Genomic DNA, 16,371 nt, shown 5'->3' on the forward strand with positions numbered 1-16,371 from the left:
TGTTTAAAAGGAAGTTATCAGATTGGAATTTGAGGCAAGAAGGTATGTCTTTTATCCAAGGTTTGGCACTAATTAGCCAGGTAATCTTCCTGAACCTGAATAATTTCTTAAATAATACGTGAATTGTGGTTCTCCTTTTGCTAGGGTGTTCAAGAATTGACAAAGAATAAAGAATAAGAAAACAGCATTAGGAACATAATAGCTTTTTTCTCTGACTCCTAGATGCAGCCTCACAGAAGGAACTATGAGAAGCATCTTGCTTTCTATTCTGGGGAAGATCAGCCATCTGAGCACTATCACTTTCAATTTCTTTATTGTTTGTTCACTTAAAAGATTAATTGGAAAAGTATCTTCAGATTCACCTGGGAATTGCAGAAGTGACTGGATTTCAGTGTTGATTATTTTATTACTTTGACCTTAACATGATATTTACATTAAATTATACTTAAATTTCAATAAAACTTGGTTACTCCAGTGCTATAATTTTTCTTAGGTTTTGTTAACAAACAAAATATACATGGGCATATATACTCACATATACATATACCTTCCTTCTCTCTGCCCTATAGAAATTACCAATTCTCAATACTCATAATATATGGAAACTAAGTTGCTGGTCCACTTCTGTAATTCCACTTCACTTTCCACAACTGTTAGATTTCCTCTTCTCTCTTTCCCTACCCAATCACTGGCACTGATGGGCATCAGTCTTTAGAGAACCCTGGTTAAACTTCTTAGTTCTCTGAGACTCTTAACTGAATGGCTGCAGGATCTGCTATATTGGGTGAGCCCTTGCTCCATAATGGATCATTTGCATCACTCACTGGTGTTCAATTTGGAAGTTCAAGTGCCCAGTGAACCAATCATTGAAAAAGGACTGTTCAATATTACAGGTTGCCACAATCTGCAAAGAAAAATCTTGCATTAGTTTTAAGTGAGCCTAAATGCTAAAATACTAATTATTTTGTGTAATCATCTATTGAAACATGATTATTTGTTTATTTTTAATTTTTAGTAACTATGAGTGATAAACAACAAACAAAGTCCCAGCCTTCATGAAGTTTACCATTTAAAACATACTAAGATATTTTGCTACGAAGTACATATAAAGCAATAGATATAAAGAAATATGTAGGACTGAAGGAGAAATGCCAGAGCCATTCATTAGACACAGAAGGCTACACGGTCATGAATGAGGAGTTTGGTTAATGCAGATGTGTTTTTTTAGGTTTGCTGTGGAAAATGTATGGTTAGGACTTGAGGGCTTCTGAGTGAGAAGAAGTAATAAAATATTAGTAAAGTATTTCTACAATAAAATTACAGAGTTAAAAAATCAAGTAAGAAAACGTTTATAACATGTTATGGGCAATATTTTAAAAGCCCTACTTTCCAACATGTCACAAAAAGATTATTAATACTCACATAAACAACAGGTCAAGGATACTGGGAAACAATTCACATAAAAGGATATGTAAATCCAACAAGTATGTGGAAAGCATCTAGTCTAACTAATGACTAAGGAAATGATGAGTGAAAACTAAAAGATACAGAAGTAGTTCTCTGGTTAAACACTTGAGAACTATTCTTTGACTGTAAGGAGTGGGGTTCTCTGAATCTGAGCATGAGCCTGGAGTAAAAGCAAGAGAAAGAATAAATTCCCCGTTATTGTAACACAGTCAGTGGAAAGGACCATAAGTTAGGAGGCAGGAATGTTTTGGGTGGACCATAACTTTGCTAAGCATTAAATGCATGTGGAGAGCATGCCATGCTCTCTCTCTGAAATGTGTTGTCTATACAGCGAAATCAGTATTTCTAGGGTCCTTACTAGTATACAACTCATTCTGTAATTTTGTGCCTTAGATTCACTTGAAAGGTTTTGTTATATGAGTGAGTTGTATGAGCAAAGGAAGTCAACACACATTTTCTATAAATTCCCAGGTAGTACAATCTTATCTTTATATTTTTTAAACACTTTTTAAAATCATAATATTACTTTCCTCCTTCCTTTTCCTTTTGCAGTCCTTCCCAAGTAACCTCCCCCAACTCCTTCCATGCTCCATCCTATCCTCAAAATTATATCCTTTTTCTTTGATTACGAGTGTTATATATATATATATATATATATATATATATATACATATGTATGTATATATATATATACATATGTATGTATATATATATGTCTATGTATGCACAAATATATAAATATAATCCACTGAGTCCACTTTTATTGTTTGTGTGTATATAGTTTCAGGGATGGTCACTTTTTATTGCATAAAGGAGTTAGTTATAGTCTTAATAGTAAATCTCTTAATTTTGTCATCAAAAATTTTCTTATAGCATGAAAGTGGCCATGGATAATATATAAATAACTGACCATGACCATTCCCCAGTATGGTGATATTTTATTTGTACTGAAATGTGATTTTATTTGTATGTTAATAAATAAAGTTGCCTGTGGGTCAGAGCTAATAGCAAGCCATAGCAGAAGCTGGGCGGTAGTGGCGCACGTCTTTAATCCCAGCACTTGGGAGGCAGAGCTAGGCAGGATCTCTATGTGTTCAAGGATACAGCCAGCATGGCGACACATGCCTTTAATCTCAATACCAACCATAGAAGACCTGGAGGTCTGTACAAACAGGCAGTGATGAGGAGGTCATGTGGTTGGGTTTACAACCAATGAGAAGGCAGAACAGAAAGTCAATGAAAGACAGAAACACAGGAAGTAGGCCTCTTGCTAAAGGGAAGGACAGCAGCGGCAGTGAAGGGTAAGAAAGGGTTTTTAGCTCTTAGTTATTGCTCTGACCTCTTGGGCTTTTAACTCTGCAATTGGCTCTGTGTTTCTTATTTAATAAGACTGTTCATTGACACCCCAGTAAAACTTTATATACACAAACAACCAGTGGGTCAGATTTGGCTGCTGGATTATATGTGACTGACTTTTACTTTGCAAGCAAGACTCTATAATTAAGCTGTTTAGGTTTAAAACCTGTTGCCATCACTTATTAGTTGTGTGCCCATACACAAGTTACCAACCCTTTCTACAAGTCAGTTTTATCAAGTTGTAAAGTGCAAACCATTGCACAGTGCCTGTCCTTAGGGAAGTGTTTCAGGAAGGTGAGTTATTATTATTATTTGAAGTAAACAGATTCTAAGCCAGTCTGGTTGGAAGGATTGTCCCTTAGGAATGCCATTATCACCTGAGTGCTGAGCCAATCGTGGTTCTCTTCTCTGCTCATTTTCATTGGTATGTGGCTCATCTGGGTAACATAGGCAATCCAGGGGCTCTCAATAAACCTTTGGTGGAATAAAAAGAGGTAACGGTGACTCCTTTAGTGTGTTTTAGATGCAATCACTGAACTTGAATGACCTTTGGCTGGACTGGCCAAACACTGAAGGAAATTAAAGAGGTTCCAAGGTTCTAGTGGCTGTCCATTTCCTCTTTGAATGCTATTTCTAACTAGTGTTGACACACAAGCATTTGGCAATGTGCTTTGTTCCACTTTTTAACTCACAGGAGCAATGCTTGTAAGTAGTCTACTCTAACTTTGGTGCAAGGATAAAATGTACCAGGGGCTGAGTACTTGTCTGGTATGCATGAAGCCTGGTTCAATTCTCAGCATAAGAAAAAAAAAATTACCAGGTTTCTCTAAGGGCATTTGTAAAGCAATTGACAGTTTTTCATCAGATAGGGCTGGGTTCGAGTTCTGTCTTGGCACCAGTCTTGGCCCTTACTTGTTCTGTTACCTTAGGCAAGTGATTTAATCTCTCAAGCTTCAGTTCCCTGAGCAGAAAAAAAGATGATACCATCTACATAGTAAGACTGTGGGGATTACATCAAACAAAATGATGACTGTCTAGTCCTTAACCGATTGCCTGATGCACAGTTGCTCTCATTATCCTTATAACTAGTGGGCGTTTAGTGTAGTGATACAACCAAGTGAGAAAGAAACAAGTTAGAAGCCTGGAAGGAATACTTATGCAAAAGTGTCCTTTGAAGCCATTTGGGGTTTGGGAAAAATTTCTAGTCGTGACAGAGCTTAAATTTTTTCTTACTTTATCATGATTCTTGACAGAGTTTAAGATGTCAAATCACTTAAGCTATAATGGTCTTAGATATATTTTATCCTTGCACCAAAGTTAGAGTAGACTACTTACAAGCATTGCTCCTGTGAGTTAAAAAGTGGAACAAAGCACATTGCCAAATGCTTGTGTGTCAACACTAGTTAGAAATAGCATTCAAAGAGGAAATGGACAGCCACTAGAACCTTGGAACCTCTTTAATTTCCTTCAGTGTTTGGCCAGTCCAGCCAAAGGTCATTCAAGTTCAGTGACTGCATCTAAAACCATTCTTAAGAATGGCTTCATTGGGAATCTAAGAAAGAAGAGGAAATGCAACCTGGATAAATTCTTAGACAGAACTTGTGTTGTTCAACCATTTGAAGAACCATTGCCTTTCAGCTTGCTTTCAAACTTCTCATGGAGTGGGGCACATTGTTATCATATTTTGCTAACTACAAATAGTCATGGTAAAGGAGGTTATAGAAATAAGAGAATGTTCTTACTTGACCAAAAATATGAGCAATATTGTTCCAAAAATTCCATAGAAAGGGCCAAATGTGATGAAATATCGAATGTAAAAGCTGCTGACCCAAGCGATGTCCTGCAGAGAGAAGTGTTTTGATGAGAAACTTGAACACGTTTCAGGTCCTGTTCTCTGGACACTGTCTCAGTCTGATGGTCTGTTACTTGAGTAAGCTATACCTGGAGACCACGCGGCACTTTGAACTCATTTTCTGTCTGCTCTAGGTTTAGAAAATGGGGCGAGAGACTCACCGTCCAGTACTTCCGAAGGTACATCACTTGCATGGATTGGAGATTGAAGTAGACAGGCATGAGGAGGGGAAGTGCAACTAAAAAAGATTAAAAAAAAATTGACAAATAAATGAGCAATGTGGACCTCAGTGCAAGCTGGCGGATGTTTACTTCTTCTGCGTGCCCTTCCCAGAGTGTTGGCCTTGAGAAGGGGTGCCAGGTGGATATCCAGAGTCACATCCTGGACTACACTGGACTTTCACACCTGAGAGGCTAGGGAAAGAACTTAGCCAACAGGTCCGGGTTCAAGTTTCCTGAAGTATCTAGTGAAATATTGAAGGTAAGAGTCATTTTGATAAGACACTTTCACCTATCTTCTGTTGTGACTTTTCAAGGTTTTCTAGTGGAGTCTTTTAAGCCCCTAAGTCCTCAGAGACGGGTTCTGCCACAAGACATTGGTATGAGTGGAATGAAGCCAGTATACTCATTTCCCAGCGATGGACCTGATTTTCTCATCACATCACTAAGGCTTCCAAGAGCACAAAACAATCTCTGGGAGACCCTTTGACTTTGGACAAATACCTTTTACCTGGTCAAATTTTAGTTAGCTTCCTTTGAGCTTTGTTCTCAACTAGATCTCAGGCTTGACCAATGAGGATTGCTAATTGTCAGCACAAATGATTTTACTTATACCCACTGCAGCAGCTCAAAGCAAGAATATACAGCCTCCTTAAAGTTCCCACTTGGGAAAACTAAATGCTGCCAAAATAATTTACTTTGTCTCATCCAACCTGACAAGAGGAACCAAAGCCTAGCACCAATAAACACCAGTCTGCAAACAGAGATTGTCTAGCTTTATCACACTCCTTTCTACCTTGTAGTCAACAACTTTCAATTCATTTCTTTTGCAGTGTGGCACAAAAGGGTGCAGTGATGGGCACAGGGTGGAGATACTGAATCCCAGTGTGGAAGAGAGTCAGGAAGGGTAGCCCCAATTGACAAATACCTTCTGTCAATATAATATAAGTGACAACTAGTTGCCTATGTGGGCAAGTGGGAGACTGAAGGCTTTTCAGTGTCAGAAGTATTGAATTATATGGCTGGGTAATCATTTATTATGATGGTTTATTCTTGCATATTACAAGTTTTTTGATATTATCATCCTTCCCCTCCATACTGAGAAGCAAAAATGTCTCTAGACCTTGTTCAAATGTCCCCTGAGAGAAAAATATCCTCAACTGACAACCTGTGGTAACTTGTAGTGTTTATGTCTTTCCCTGATGTTAGTTTGTTTCCAGATGTGCAAGGATGTTTTAGATCAGTGGGCTTCGGAGTTACTTGAAAACTTGTTCATAAGTCACAAGGAGTTTGATTTTGTATAATAATAATAATAATAATAATAATAATAATAATAATAATAATAATAGTATCAGAATTACTAAACTAAATGGCTTTCTTTTAAGGTTAGCATTAGAGTGTATCATCTGTGTATCTATGTATCTATCTATATTTATCTGTCTATCTATCTATCTATCTATATATACATACATACATACATACACATGCATACATACCCACTTACCTATCATCTAAGTGTCTGATTTGTGTGCCTATGTTACAGCTGTTTGCTGATCTTAGCAGCTACAAGCTTTCTTCCTTGATGCTCTTTATTCTTTGGTCTATTTTTTTCTGGCATCACATTGCAAATTATGCAGTATTGTTTTCCTCACCTGTTTTCTCTCTACAAAAAATGTTATTATTCTTTTATTTCAATGTTGTTAAAATTTTCTAAGACAAGGATGTTGACTCCCTCTTTAGCATTCTGCCTTCTGACCCTCTTTAAGTACATTTTTTATTTCTTGCCCAGTATCTAGTATTATGAAACACCTGTTAGAACTGCCTATTTACTTTTCAATTTTCATTTCATGTTTTCCCACCAGTGAATTAAGATCTGCTTATTTTCTCATCAACAAATCAGATAGGGGTTGGTTTCTGTGAGACAGTTCTGATCATGTCTTCAGCTTGACTAGTGCTTACAAGAGAAGTGGCTGGGGGAGACTCACCCATGTAGAAGTACAGGTGCTGCTTCTCATAATCAATGTATTTTATTTTCTTCTTGCCATACTAAAAGGGCAGAGGATAAAAGAGTCATTATTCTCTAGCATATGTAAGTGTGTGTGTGTGTGTGTGTGTGTGTGTGTGTGTGTGAGTGAGAGAGAGAGAGAGAGAGAGAGAGAGAGAGAGAGAGAGAGAGAGAGAAGAGGAATGAGAAGAGAGGGAGAGGCATGATTTTAGGACTCATTGCCTGTCAAACTTGAGATACTAGAAGAACCAGAACAGGTTTGGGAATAGTGTGCTTTAACTGAGGGTAATTCTTGCCCAGAGTTTATTATCATTTAAAAATAATTCTTATCCAAGTAAAAATTTAATATTGTTTTTCCCTGTGTGGTTTAAAAATTTTGAAATTTATTATCTTCACATGCAATGTTAACTTCAAAATACACACTTCTGTGGAGCCTTTTAAGCCCTCTTCAGCTGCAGTGCTTAGACTTGGGCCTGAACTTCCGTATCTCTGTTTCATCTAATGGGTGCTCAGTAAGTGATCTTGTGATAAAAAGGGATACACACATGCTACCTCCTGTTTCTCTCATCTTTTTTCTTTTATGTTGTTATTATGGATTTCAATTAACTTACCATTTCTAAGACATCATAATAGTGTGTATAATATTTTTATAAACATTACTCATCATATACATGCATAAGTATAAGATTCCACTCATAAATCAGAATTTGATTCATTTCCTGGGCTTCTTGGTCAATCTAATCTGTGCTCAGAATACAATGATAGCAATTACTTTGAGGCATAGGATTAATGGTTGTATATCTCTAGTATCTAGCTGACATTCATTAAGGGATTAAATGAGTGAATGATAATTCACACACTTTTTTCCCTCTGGTAATAAAGTTACATGAGAGGAAATGCTGGACTCATTTTACTTATTTGGTCTTTTTCCTTCTATGTACAGATAGCTTCCTTTATTGAGACAATGTAGCTAGCACATCCTTTTAAGAAATACTGTGGTGGTGAAATGTTAATATCTATTTGTGGAGTCTCCAAATACCTAAGTAGTAAGAAACAAGGAAAAGGGATGAGATGGATTATTCTTGGGACTTGATAAACCTTGATGGACAAGTTGAGTATTACTCTGAAGAAGGACAGTAAGTCTTTCTGGATAGTCAATGTGGGTTAAGAAAGTCCTGTTTGAATAAAGGGTTAGAAAGACTCTTAGGAAATACATACGAAAGGAAAAGCTCATAACTCATAAGAAACACCACTGCTGTGGAAATAAACCACTGAGTTTTAGAGGTGGAATAACTGTGATCCATGCTTTAAGCTATAGTGTCTAGAATTTGAAAGTTCTTTGAAGAGGCCCATAGGGCAGCTTCTAGAATTTATAGAAATGGCTTCTATAATTGTAAAGTAACAGCATGTATACTAAGGACAGCTCTCTAGAAGGTGATTTGGAGGGAGTCAGGCTACTTCATTAGATAGAGACAAACCTATGCTCCAGGGAGATATGTCCGAGACACCAACGTGTCACCATTCTAGTCATGAGCATGGAAGTCCACAAGCACCCAGGGAATCAAAGAGTTTGTAGAGCCATGATCAAAAACAATTCATTTGTGATAATAGGTAACATATTTAACCCATACATAAGCAAGAACTTTCATTTTCTACTTCGTTTAAGAAAGAAGATAAGCTCCTTAAAGATGGAAAAAACAGTTTTCTAAAAGTTATACAGTCTTTGGGTTCTGTGTAAGACATGTCCAAGCAAGAAACAACAAAGGTAGAATAAAATCTCCAAACGCTCTGGAGTTCTTCTAGAAGACAGAGATCTGTTGGAAAGAGTGATCATTCTTCTAGTTAAGGGGTAAACTTTTGCTTTAATCAGTATACCTCCTTCATATAATCAGTATACCCTCTTTCCTATAAAATTCAGTAATTTAAAACAGTCTTTAGATGACAGACTCAAGTTGAGACTTTAAAGAAAAACCAATGACTGAAAAATTCAGCTTATCACTTTTACACTCCAGTTTTTGTTTAAAAGTCCAAATTATGAATGAATTGAATCTACAGCTGTCAGATAAGTCATTGGGCAATGTGGTTCATATAAATCATACATACTAAAATGAACATGAACTAAAAATAGCAGCAGCATCTCTTTGAACTGGACTAGCATGAATTGAACTAAGCAGTTGTTGAGACATTTGCAGTCTAGTGCTAACCAGATTCATTGAGTTTCTTTTCTTTCAGTGACCATCTCTTCATAACCTTGCTTTAAAAACTAATGTTGGTCCTTGTTATCTGATTCTACTTCCTGAGTATGGTTTATGTTGCCTCAGAGGTAGTGATAAGGACCAGAAATGAACCTGTCATTGGGATTGCTCAAGCAGGGTGACATAGGTTATTATGTCTTCTGCTGTGGGAGTCTGGACTGAGTGACCTTTATGGTCAGAGAGCCATGACTCTTAAAATTCTTCTATACTTATAACTCCAGACTTTGTTATTCAGGTCTTTATCAGGACCTTAAAAGGGAAAGGAGAAGCTAAGAGATCCTTTGTGAAGTTAGAACAATCCAATTTGATCTTTCCATAATAAGGGACTACTTCCAGGAACATTTTACTAAAGCTAATTAAAGGGTAGTTAAATTCACCTTGATAGGCTGAGTATCTCCAAGCAGGAAAAGTGGGCCCACATCAATGTCTGGATCCTTGGGGTAGATGTTTGGTTTTACATGATGCTGGAAGTGTCGATAATTCCACCAGTCAGCTGACAGGCCCTGAGAAGAGAGAATTCATTCCCTAATAGAATTTTCTCCCCAGACACTCCTCATTGTTGGAGTGTTCTGCATATACAAAGTGAAAATAAGAGGTTTGGTTTCTCTAGTTGACCCTGATGCTGGGCTACAGCAGAGCTTATTAGAAAAAGGTGCTCAGAGCTAGGAAGAAATACTTTTCTAACATGACTGTAGGCTAAAAAGAACTCCAGAGAATGGAAACATAATCTACTCACATGGAATGGTTTTCTAGCCTTCTTTTTATAGGAGCCCTATATAAAAATATGATTCTGACAGTAGATGGATGGGGCAGAGTCTTATTCCTATTTTACATACAAAGGAGCCTCACAGCTAAGATTTTTAACTAGTTTTGGGGGGAAAGGTGGCTCTAGAAATCTGACTTCAACGAATATTTCAGAGTCAAGAATCTGTGTTTTTTTTTTGCCCTTGGATGACTCTGCTCAGATCATTGCAAGTCCCAGCATCATGCATGCTCTTCTATAAAAATAAATGAGACTAAAACATTCTAGCTGGCATCAAGCTAGAATCATCTTTGATTAAGCTGCTGGTGATTTTCTTTCTCACTCTAAGTTTGAGAGTTTTAATAAAGCAAAAAAGATTTGGAGGTCTCTCAATCATCTTTTTTACACTAGCTGTTTAACTGCTAATGTATAAGTTTTGGCTAATCACTCATCTTCAAAGCTCAATTCCATCTCAACATGATGACATTTAGTTCCATGGGTGGCTAAGGGAGACATGAGATACTGGAGCTTAAACTCTGGCTCTTTGAGAAACTCAACTTCTTCTCATTGTGCTAATTGTTTATAGAAGAATGAACAGCAATGATATTTTATTACCATATTTTCCATTTCTTAATAATTCATGCATACATATTATAGATCATCTCTGACCAATATAGAAGCTATAAACTATATATGGCTAGATAAATTAAGTCTCAAGATTCACTTTGAAGAATCAGTATAAATAAATGCAAAATATCTCACCAATATTTTTATGTTGATTACAGATTTAATTCATTATATTTTGGTGTTATATTATGGCTATAAATAGGCAGTTTAAATATGACTATATAAAAGTGAAGATGGAGGATGTCATTTTTAAAAGTTTTCATTTTGAGAATTTCATATATCAACTTTTTGTCTATCTACATCATTCTCATTCCTCCAACTACTCTATGTACTGTGCTCTCCTTCCCAAGTTCATGAGCTCTTCTTTAATTACTATTGTTACATATGCATACATGGACACATATGCATCCATATGCATGTATACACTCATATACATACATATATAGCCTACTGAGTCCATTTAGTGGTACTCAAATGTGTATGTGTCAAGTGCTGACTACTTGAGACTAGACAATCTATGAGGAGGTAGTCCCTGGAGGAAACAGATTCTCTCTCTCTCTCTCTCTTTCTCTCCCTGTCTCTCTCTCTCTCCCCCTGTCTCCCCCCCCTCTCAATAGCTGTTGATCACCTCTAGCTCTTTATCTAGGGGTAGGACATTGTAGTATTTCCCAGGTCCTTATTGTTATGTCCCCTGGTGCTGTCATTATGCTAGTCTTGTTTAGGGAATCTTATTGTTAGTCTGTGAATTCATTTTCCTTGTTTTGCCTAGAGGACACCATCTAACAGCAGGCACCTTGGTCTTATGATGCCATTTTAATGTAGCTTATATATTTCTGCCAGAGAATGGTGGTCTATACACTATACACCTCAAAGGTGATGAGTATGTTTTGAAAACCTTTAAGTATTAGCCCTGTCTTTCCATATTCTTTCTGGAAGCTCTACTGTGAGACACTGCAATCATCTACCTACTCACAAATAAAAAGAATGGCATGTGTGCTCCCTTTTCCCTCCACTTTTGTAGTGGGATTTCTGGACTGCCTGGGCAGTCACTTCCCAGATATCATATGGTTACTCTGACTTGTGTCCCAAGTTGTACTTACCACTTGCCTGTGGGGTCTCATTACACTTTGTCCTATTCCTATCAAGTTACACATTTACTCACTTCTTCACTCATTTATTATTTATGTTGAATTACATCAGATTTTGAGCTATGTAGGCATTTGTGATGCTAAGAAAGACATGATATAATGAGGTTCCCACACTAGCAATATACAGTCTAATAGGAATAGTTGACAGCAAATTGCAACATGATAAGACAAGATTATTTTTTAAATTATCTCTTCCCACAGCTGATATTTTGGCCACTTCTACCAGGTGACTGTACTCTTTCAGGCAATGACTACCTGTGGTAACTGGTAACATGGGAGAGAGGTTGTGATGCACAGTATATCAGGGAACAGATCTTAACAGCACAAAGCCCTAGAGGTTAGAACAGTGGCCAACATAATTATGGGTGTGGTCTAAACAACCAGTTCTACCTGAATCTCCATGTCTGGAAAACACTCCTACCAAAGACAAAGGGGTGTTCTTTATGGGCAAGGAGGATTTTCAGCCATGTGCCTGGTTACCCTGAGATAGTTCTAAGTTGGTCCTCCTTAGCTTATTCCTTATTCCTAAATTATGTCCTTAGATCAGTGTAGTAGAAAGAATCTAGGCTTTGGATTGAAGTCAATTGGAATCTAAATTCTTGTTTGGCCATCTACTAACTGTGTGACTTAGGAAATACCCTTAATCAGGAAATGGATGCAGCTTTGAGGGATTAGAGAAAGCAACTGTCAGACACTTCCTCTTCCCTTCCACCAAATGGTTTAGGATATAGTCACAGATGTCAGGCCAGTTCTTAATCTCAAATATTCTGCTCCATTATCTCTACAGTGATATAAGATTCTTACTATTTGTGAAATGTTCATATAGGGAGATCTTGGAAAAAATATTACATGATGTCTATCACAGGGTCAGTAATAACTTTAGTTTCATAAAAAAAAAAGACTCTTTGGGATATTTGTACACACACAGTGAGATATGGAGATGAGAATTAAATCTAAATATAAAACTCACTTGTTTCCTATATGCCTGGTCCTGGAGATAAATTTATTTAGTATTTTAAAGATTTTTTGGAATGAAACAAAGTTCCAGGGTATGGAATTTCCCATTCCTGGCATCATTTTGATGTTAAAAATATTTAGATTTTGAAACATTTCATATTTAGATTTTAAATTAAGAATGCTGGATCTGTAATACACAGGAATGCAAAATGTATGTAGATAATTCGCTTTTCATGGTTCATTTTCAGAAAGGGTATTTGAATGTCTGCATAATGTAAACACTAGAAAACACACACACACACACACACACACACACACACACACACACACACACACACACACACACACACTGGAGAGATGCTGAATAATATCCCATGCTTTTCTGAGTTATAGGGGGAAATGATGTGAAGCCTATTGTTGAAATTTAGAATTGTAATGATTGTAAGAGGCGGGGATGTTGCTGCTTATAATTTTCTTTGTCATCTCCTTCCCACCCACTTCAGCGCCCCACAAGTAATTTTCTCCTCTGTACATGTTGAAACCCATGCTTATTTTGTTCATGAATCACTGGCTTTGCCTGCTAAAAGGCAAAGTAAACCGGCTCTGCTTTTAGAGCCATTTCCCATTTTCTCATTCAAGTAAGGAGTCATCAAAGATATATACATTTCAAATCCTGAAAACTGCTTTTTAGAGACATCACATAGAAAGACCTATGTATAAATTTGGATTAGTGTGAAAACATTGACTTTAAAAAGAGGCAGCAAGGGTGGAACTCACTGGAAAATTCCACATAGTTGGTACCAAACCAACTGTTAATCATCTTGAGGGCAAGTGCCTTGTATAATTCCTCTGTCTCTTCAGCACATACAGCTTCACTACCTGAATTTCATAGTTTCAGGGTAAAAAAGCCTCTATTTTTGTGTTGTGAGATTTTAGAGTGAATGCAGAAAACTTATCTACTTAGCAGTGGTGGATAAAGAGGCGGAAGAACGTGCCTCTAGGAATTTTCTGATTAAATGAATCTTGTCATATAATGTGACAATTACTTTTTTAGGAACAGACATGTCTCTGATAGGAACACAAGTCCAATTCTGTTGCCTAGTCTAGTCATGACTCCATCTGCTGAATGAGAGACTAAGAATAGATGAATTCTGTAAGTCAATGGCCATCTGACTTACAGTCGGCATCTTAGTACTATCATGACCAAACATTTTTTAAATTTATTCTAGAACCTCATTTTGGTTGTAAAATTATTGTTACTCATATTAGCAGCAGCTGACATGACTGTTTCTAGACACTGTTACACATGATACACAAATATCACATATAACTGACAATAATCCTACAGGTTTAAGCTTTTACCCATCTATCTTCATTTTCTTTTCAGTGAAGAAACTGGAGTTCAAAAACATTAAATATGTTGTTCAAAGTGAGCCTCTTCATAAGAGGCTGAGTTTCAATGCAAGAGGATTTGTTGTTGGAATAGTAGTTCTAAGCGCTGGCTCTAGGCTAGAATTATCCAAAAAGCTTCCAAGGAGCTGCACCCATGCTTGACACCCAGATTGCAGTGAAAATAAATTAGATCATCTTTAGTAGTCTAGGCATACCTACTTTTACTAAGATCCTCAGTTGCCTCCAAATTATAGTTCAAATTGAGACGCTCTACTCTGGTCTGCATTATTTAACACTGTGGTATTAATTTCTCTACTAAACCAGTTTGAAGACATTGGTGTAGTCAAGCCCTTTGAAGATTCATTTTATCTGAAAAATAGGGGTGCTATAATATTCGTCTTGTGAGTCTTACATGAGATAATGGCCTCAAGGGAATTAGTTCTGCCCTTGGCACAGGGCAGCTTTCATCTCCTTCAAGCTCCTGCCCACCATTTCTTATCATTTGTTATCCATGGCTGCTGGCTCACTGCTCTCCAGTATTTTGGCTCCAGCATTCTCTTCACTCTATTAATTAGTTGCCTACTTCCAGGCTGGGAAACCAAGTGGTGATGTTTGAGAAGTAATATAAAGAGACTGTGCTAAGGAAGAAAAAGCAACTCGAGTCAGTGTCTGAGGACTTTTCCTAGGGTGTTCTAGCTTGAATGGTAGGATTTGTTTGAGATGTTGTGATTAGAGGGGCATCTTCTCACCTTCAGAGCCAGAATACATGATAAAAAATGAAGACAGTTAGAGAAAAGTAGAGATTTAGCTTATCTCCTAATGTTACAAAAGGGCAGAGATAGACATGATGGTCTTGGGATGGCATACTGAGCATTGTCAGAGACAAAAGCCCTTCACACTGCAGTCCTATCATCTCTGTTCATTTTTTTCTTTCACTCATTCATACACAGAAGCATATTAAAGAGCTATGTAAACTCACTAATTGTGAATAAGATAACTCACTCTAGCAGAAGTCTGTTTTGTAGTCCTCTTCAGTAGAATCACCTAGCCTTCCTCAACTAGTCTTCATCTTAGTTTTATATGTTCTCTGGCATTGCATTTTTCCTTTATGTACTTAGACTCAACCTTTCTGATTAATTAGGTCTGTTTTATTCTCCAAGGAAAATCTTCACATCCCTTCTAAGATCTCCATTTATGATTTTCCAGTACATATCTCGATTTTAAGGACACAAACATTCTTCTGTGAACATTCCTTAGGACAATGTGAATTGAGCCAAATAGTTTATCAGAATCATAAAAAAATAAACACTAAACATTTTTTCTTAAAATTTAAATTTTGATTTTGCTGAATACTTTGCAATGGTATGTTAAATATTATTAAATATAAAGCCTATCTTATAAAGACATTTTTACTCATTTGTGAATGTTAGAACACTTTTTGCTGCTTTGAGTACACATATAAGACAGAGCAACCCTGCCTTAGGGAGTTACATTCACAATCTCCATCACACTTTCTCATATCCTGTACCTTGAGGTGACACATTACAAATTTGTGCATCAGGTGGTTCCACTTGGACTTCTTAAACATGGAAAGGTGTCCTATGTCATGTTGTAAAAATGAACTTTGAGCCTAAGAAAGAAAGAAAGTTATAGAAGTTACAAAGTCAAGAAGGAATCATTAAGTCTACAAGTAGACTTGCAAGCCTGACAGAGGATAGTGGGAGATCTCATCTGATATCCATCCAAGTTTAATTTCAATTTCCTACACACATCACCAATTCTATAACCTCCATCTAAATATACTAGTGGCCTTTCCTGCCTTGAACCCTTTTTTGGTCACCCTTTGGTGTCTTCTGTGGTAGAGTATGAGGTTCATGCATGGACCTTAGTGTCTAATAAGTTTGGAATCTTCGATACTTAAAAGCTGAACAACTCTGTAAGTTGTACAGAGTAGCTCTGACCCTCATTGATCTGTCTGATTCTCCCTGGGTATAATGAAAAACCCTTGGGGGTGTTGTGCAAGGGTCAAATTTTATGTTAAAGGGTCAAGTTTATGCTAAGCATCAAATGAATATTTGTTTCTAAAAATGACTTCCTAAAGAACAAAGAAATTTGACTTTTCAAGAAATAAATTGGTGTAAAAATTCTGGGCTCTGGAAACATCACTCTTTGGAAAACCTGCCTGAGTAATTCCACGAAAAATAAATGGCTCCTTCCTGTTCCAGGAGCACTTGCTTTCCCATTTTTACCATGCAGTATTCCTCTGAGTGGTTATCTAAGTCCTGGAGGACTCCTTTATACAGGATAGGGAACGTATGAATTTCCTTTCATATCTGTACACAGCCTGTGCTT

General features: G+C 37.0%; 1 protein-coding gene across 1 annotated transcript in view; it reads right to left on the reverse strand.

The window, feature by feature from the left end:
• The window catches only part of LOC118583188 (fatty acid desaturase 2-like protein FADS2B), a 38,194-nt gene that overhangs the window by 1,847 nt on the left and 19,976 nt on the right, over positions 1–16,371 (reverse strand). The window contains exons 4-10 of the mRNA XM_036186585.1: positions 15,548–15,649; positions 9,531–9,656; positions 6,879–6,939; positions 4,837–4,913; positions 4,566–4,663; positions 3,201–3,297; positions 825–904 (exon numbers count right to left, since the gene is read on the reverse strand). Coding sequence (XP_036042478.1) covers positions 825–904; positions 3,201–3,297; positions 4,566–4,663; positions 4,837–4,913; positions 6,879–6,939; positions 9,531–9,656; positions 15,548–15,649 — 641 coding nt within the window. The remainder of the gene's footprint in view (positions 1–824; positions 905–3,200; positions 3,298–4,565; positions 4,664–4,836; positions 4,914–6,878; positions 6,940–9,530; positions 9,657–15,547; positions 15,650–16,371) is intronic.

The sequence above is a fragment of the Onychomys torridus genome, chromosome 4 (genome assembly GCF_903995425.1).
Source record: "Onychomys torridus chromosome 4, mOncTor1.1, whole genome shotgun sequence".
In the NCBI taxonomy this organism is placed as follows: Eukaryota; Metazoa; Chordata; class Mammalia; order Rodentia; family Cricetidae; genus Onychomys; species Onychomys torridus.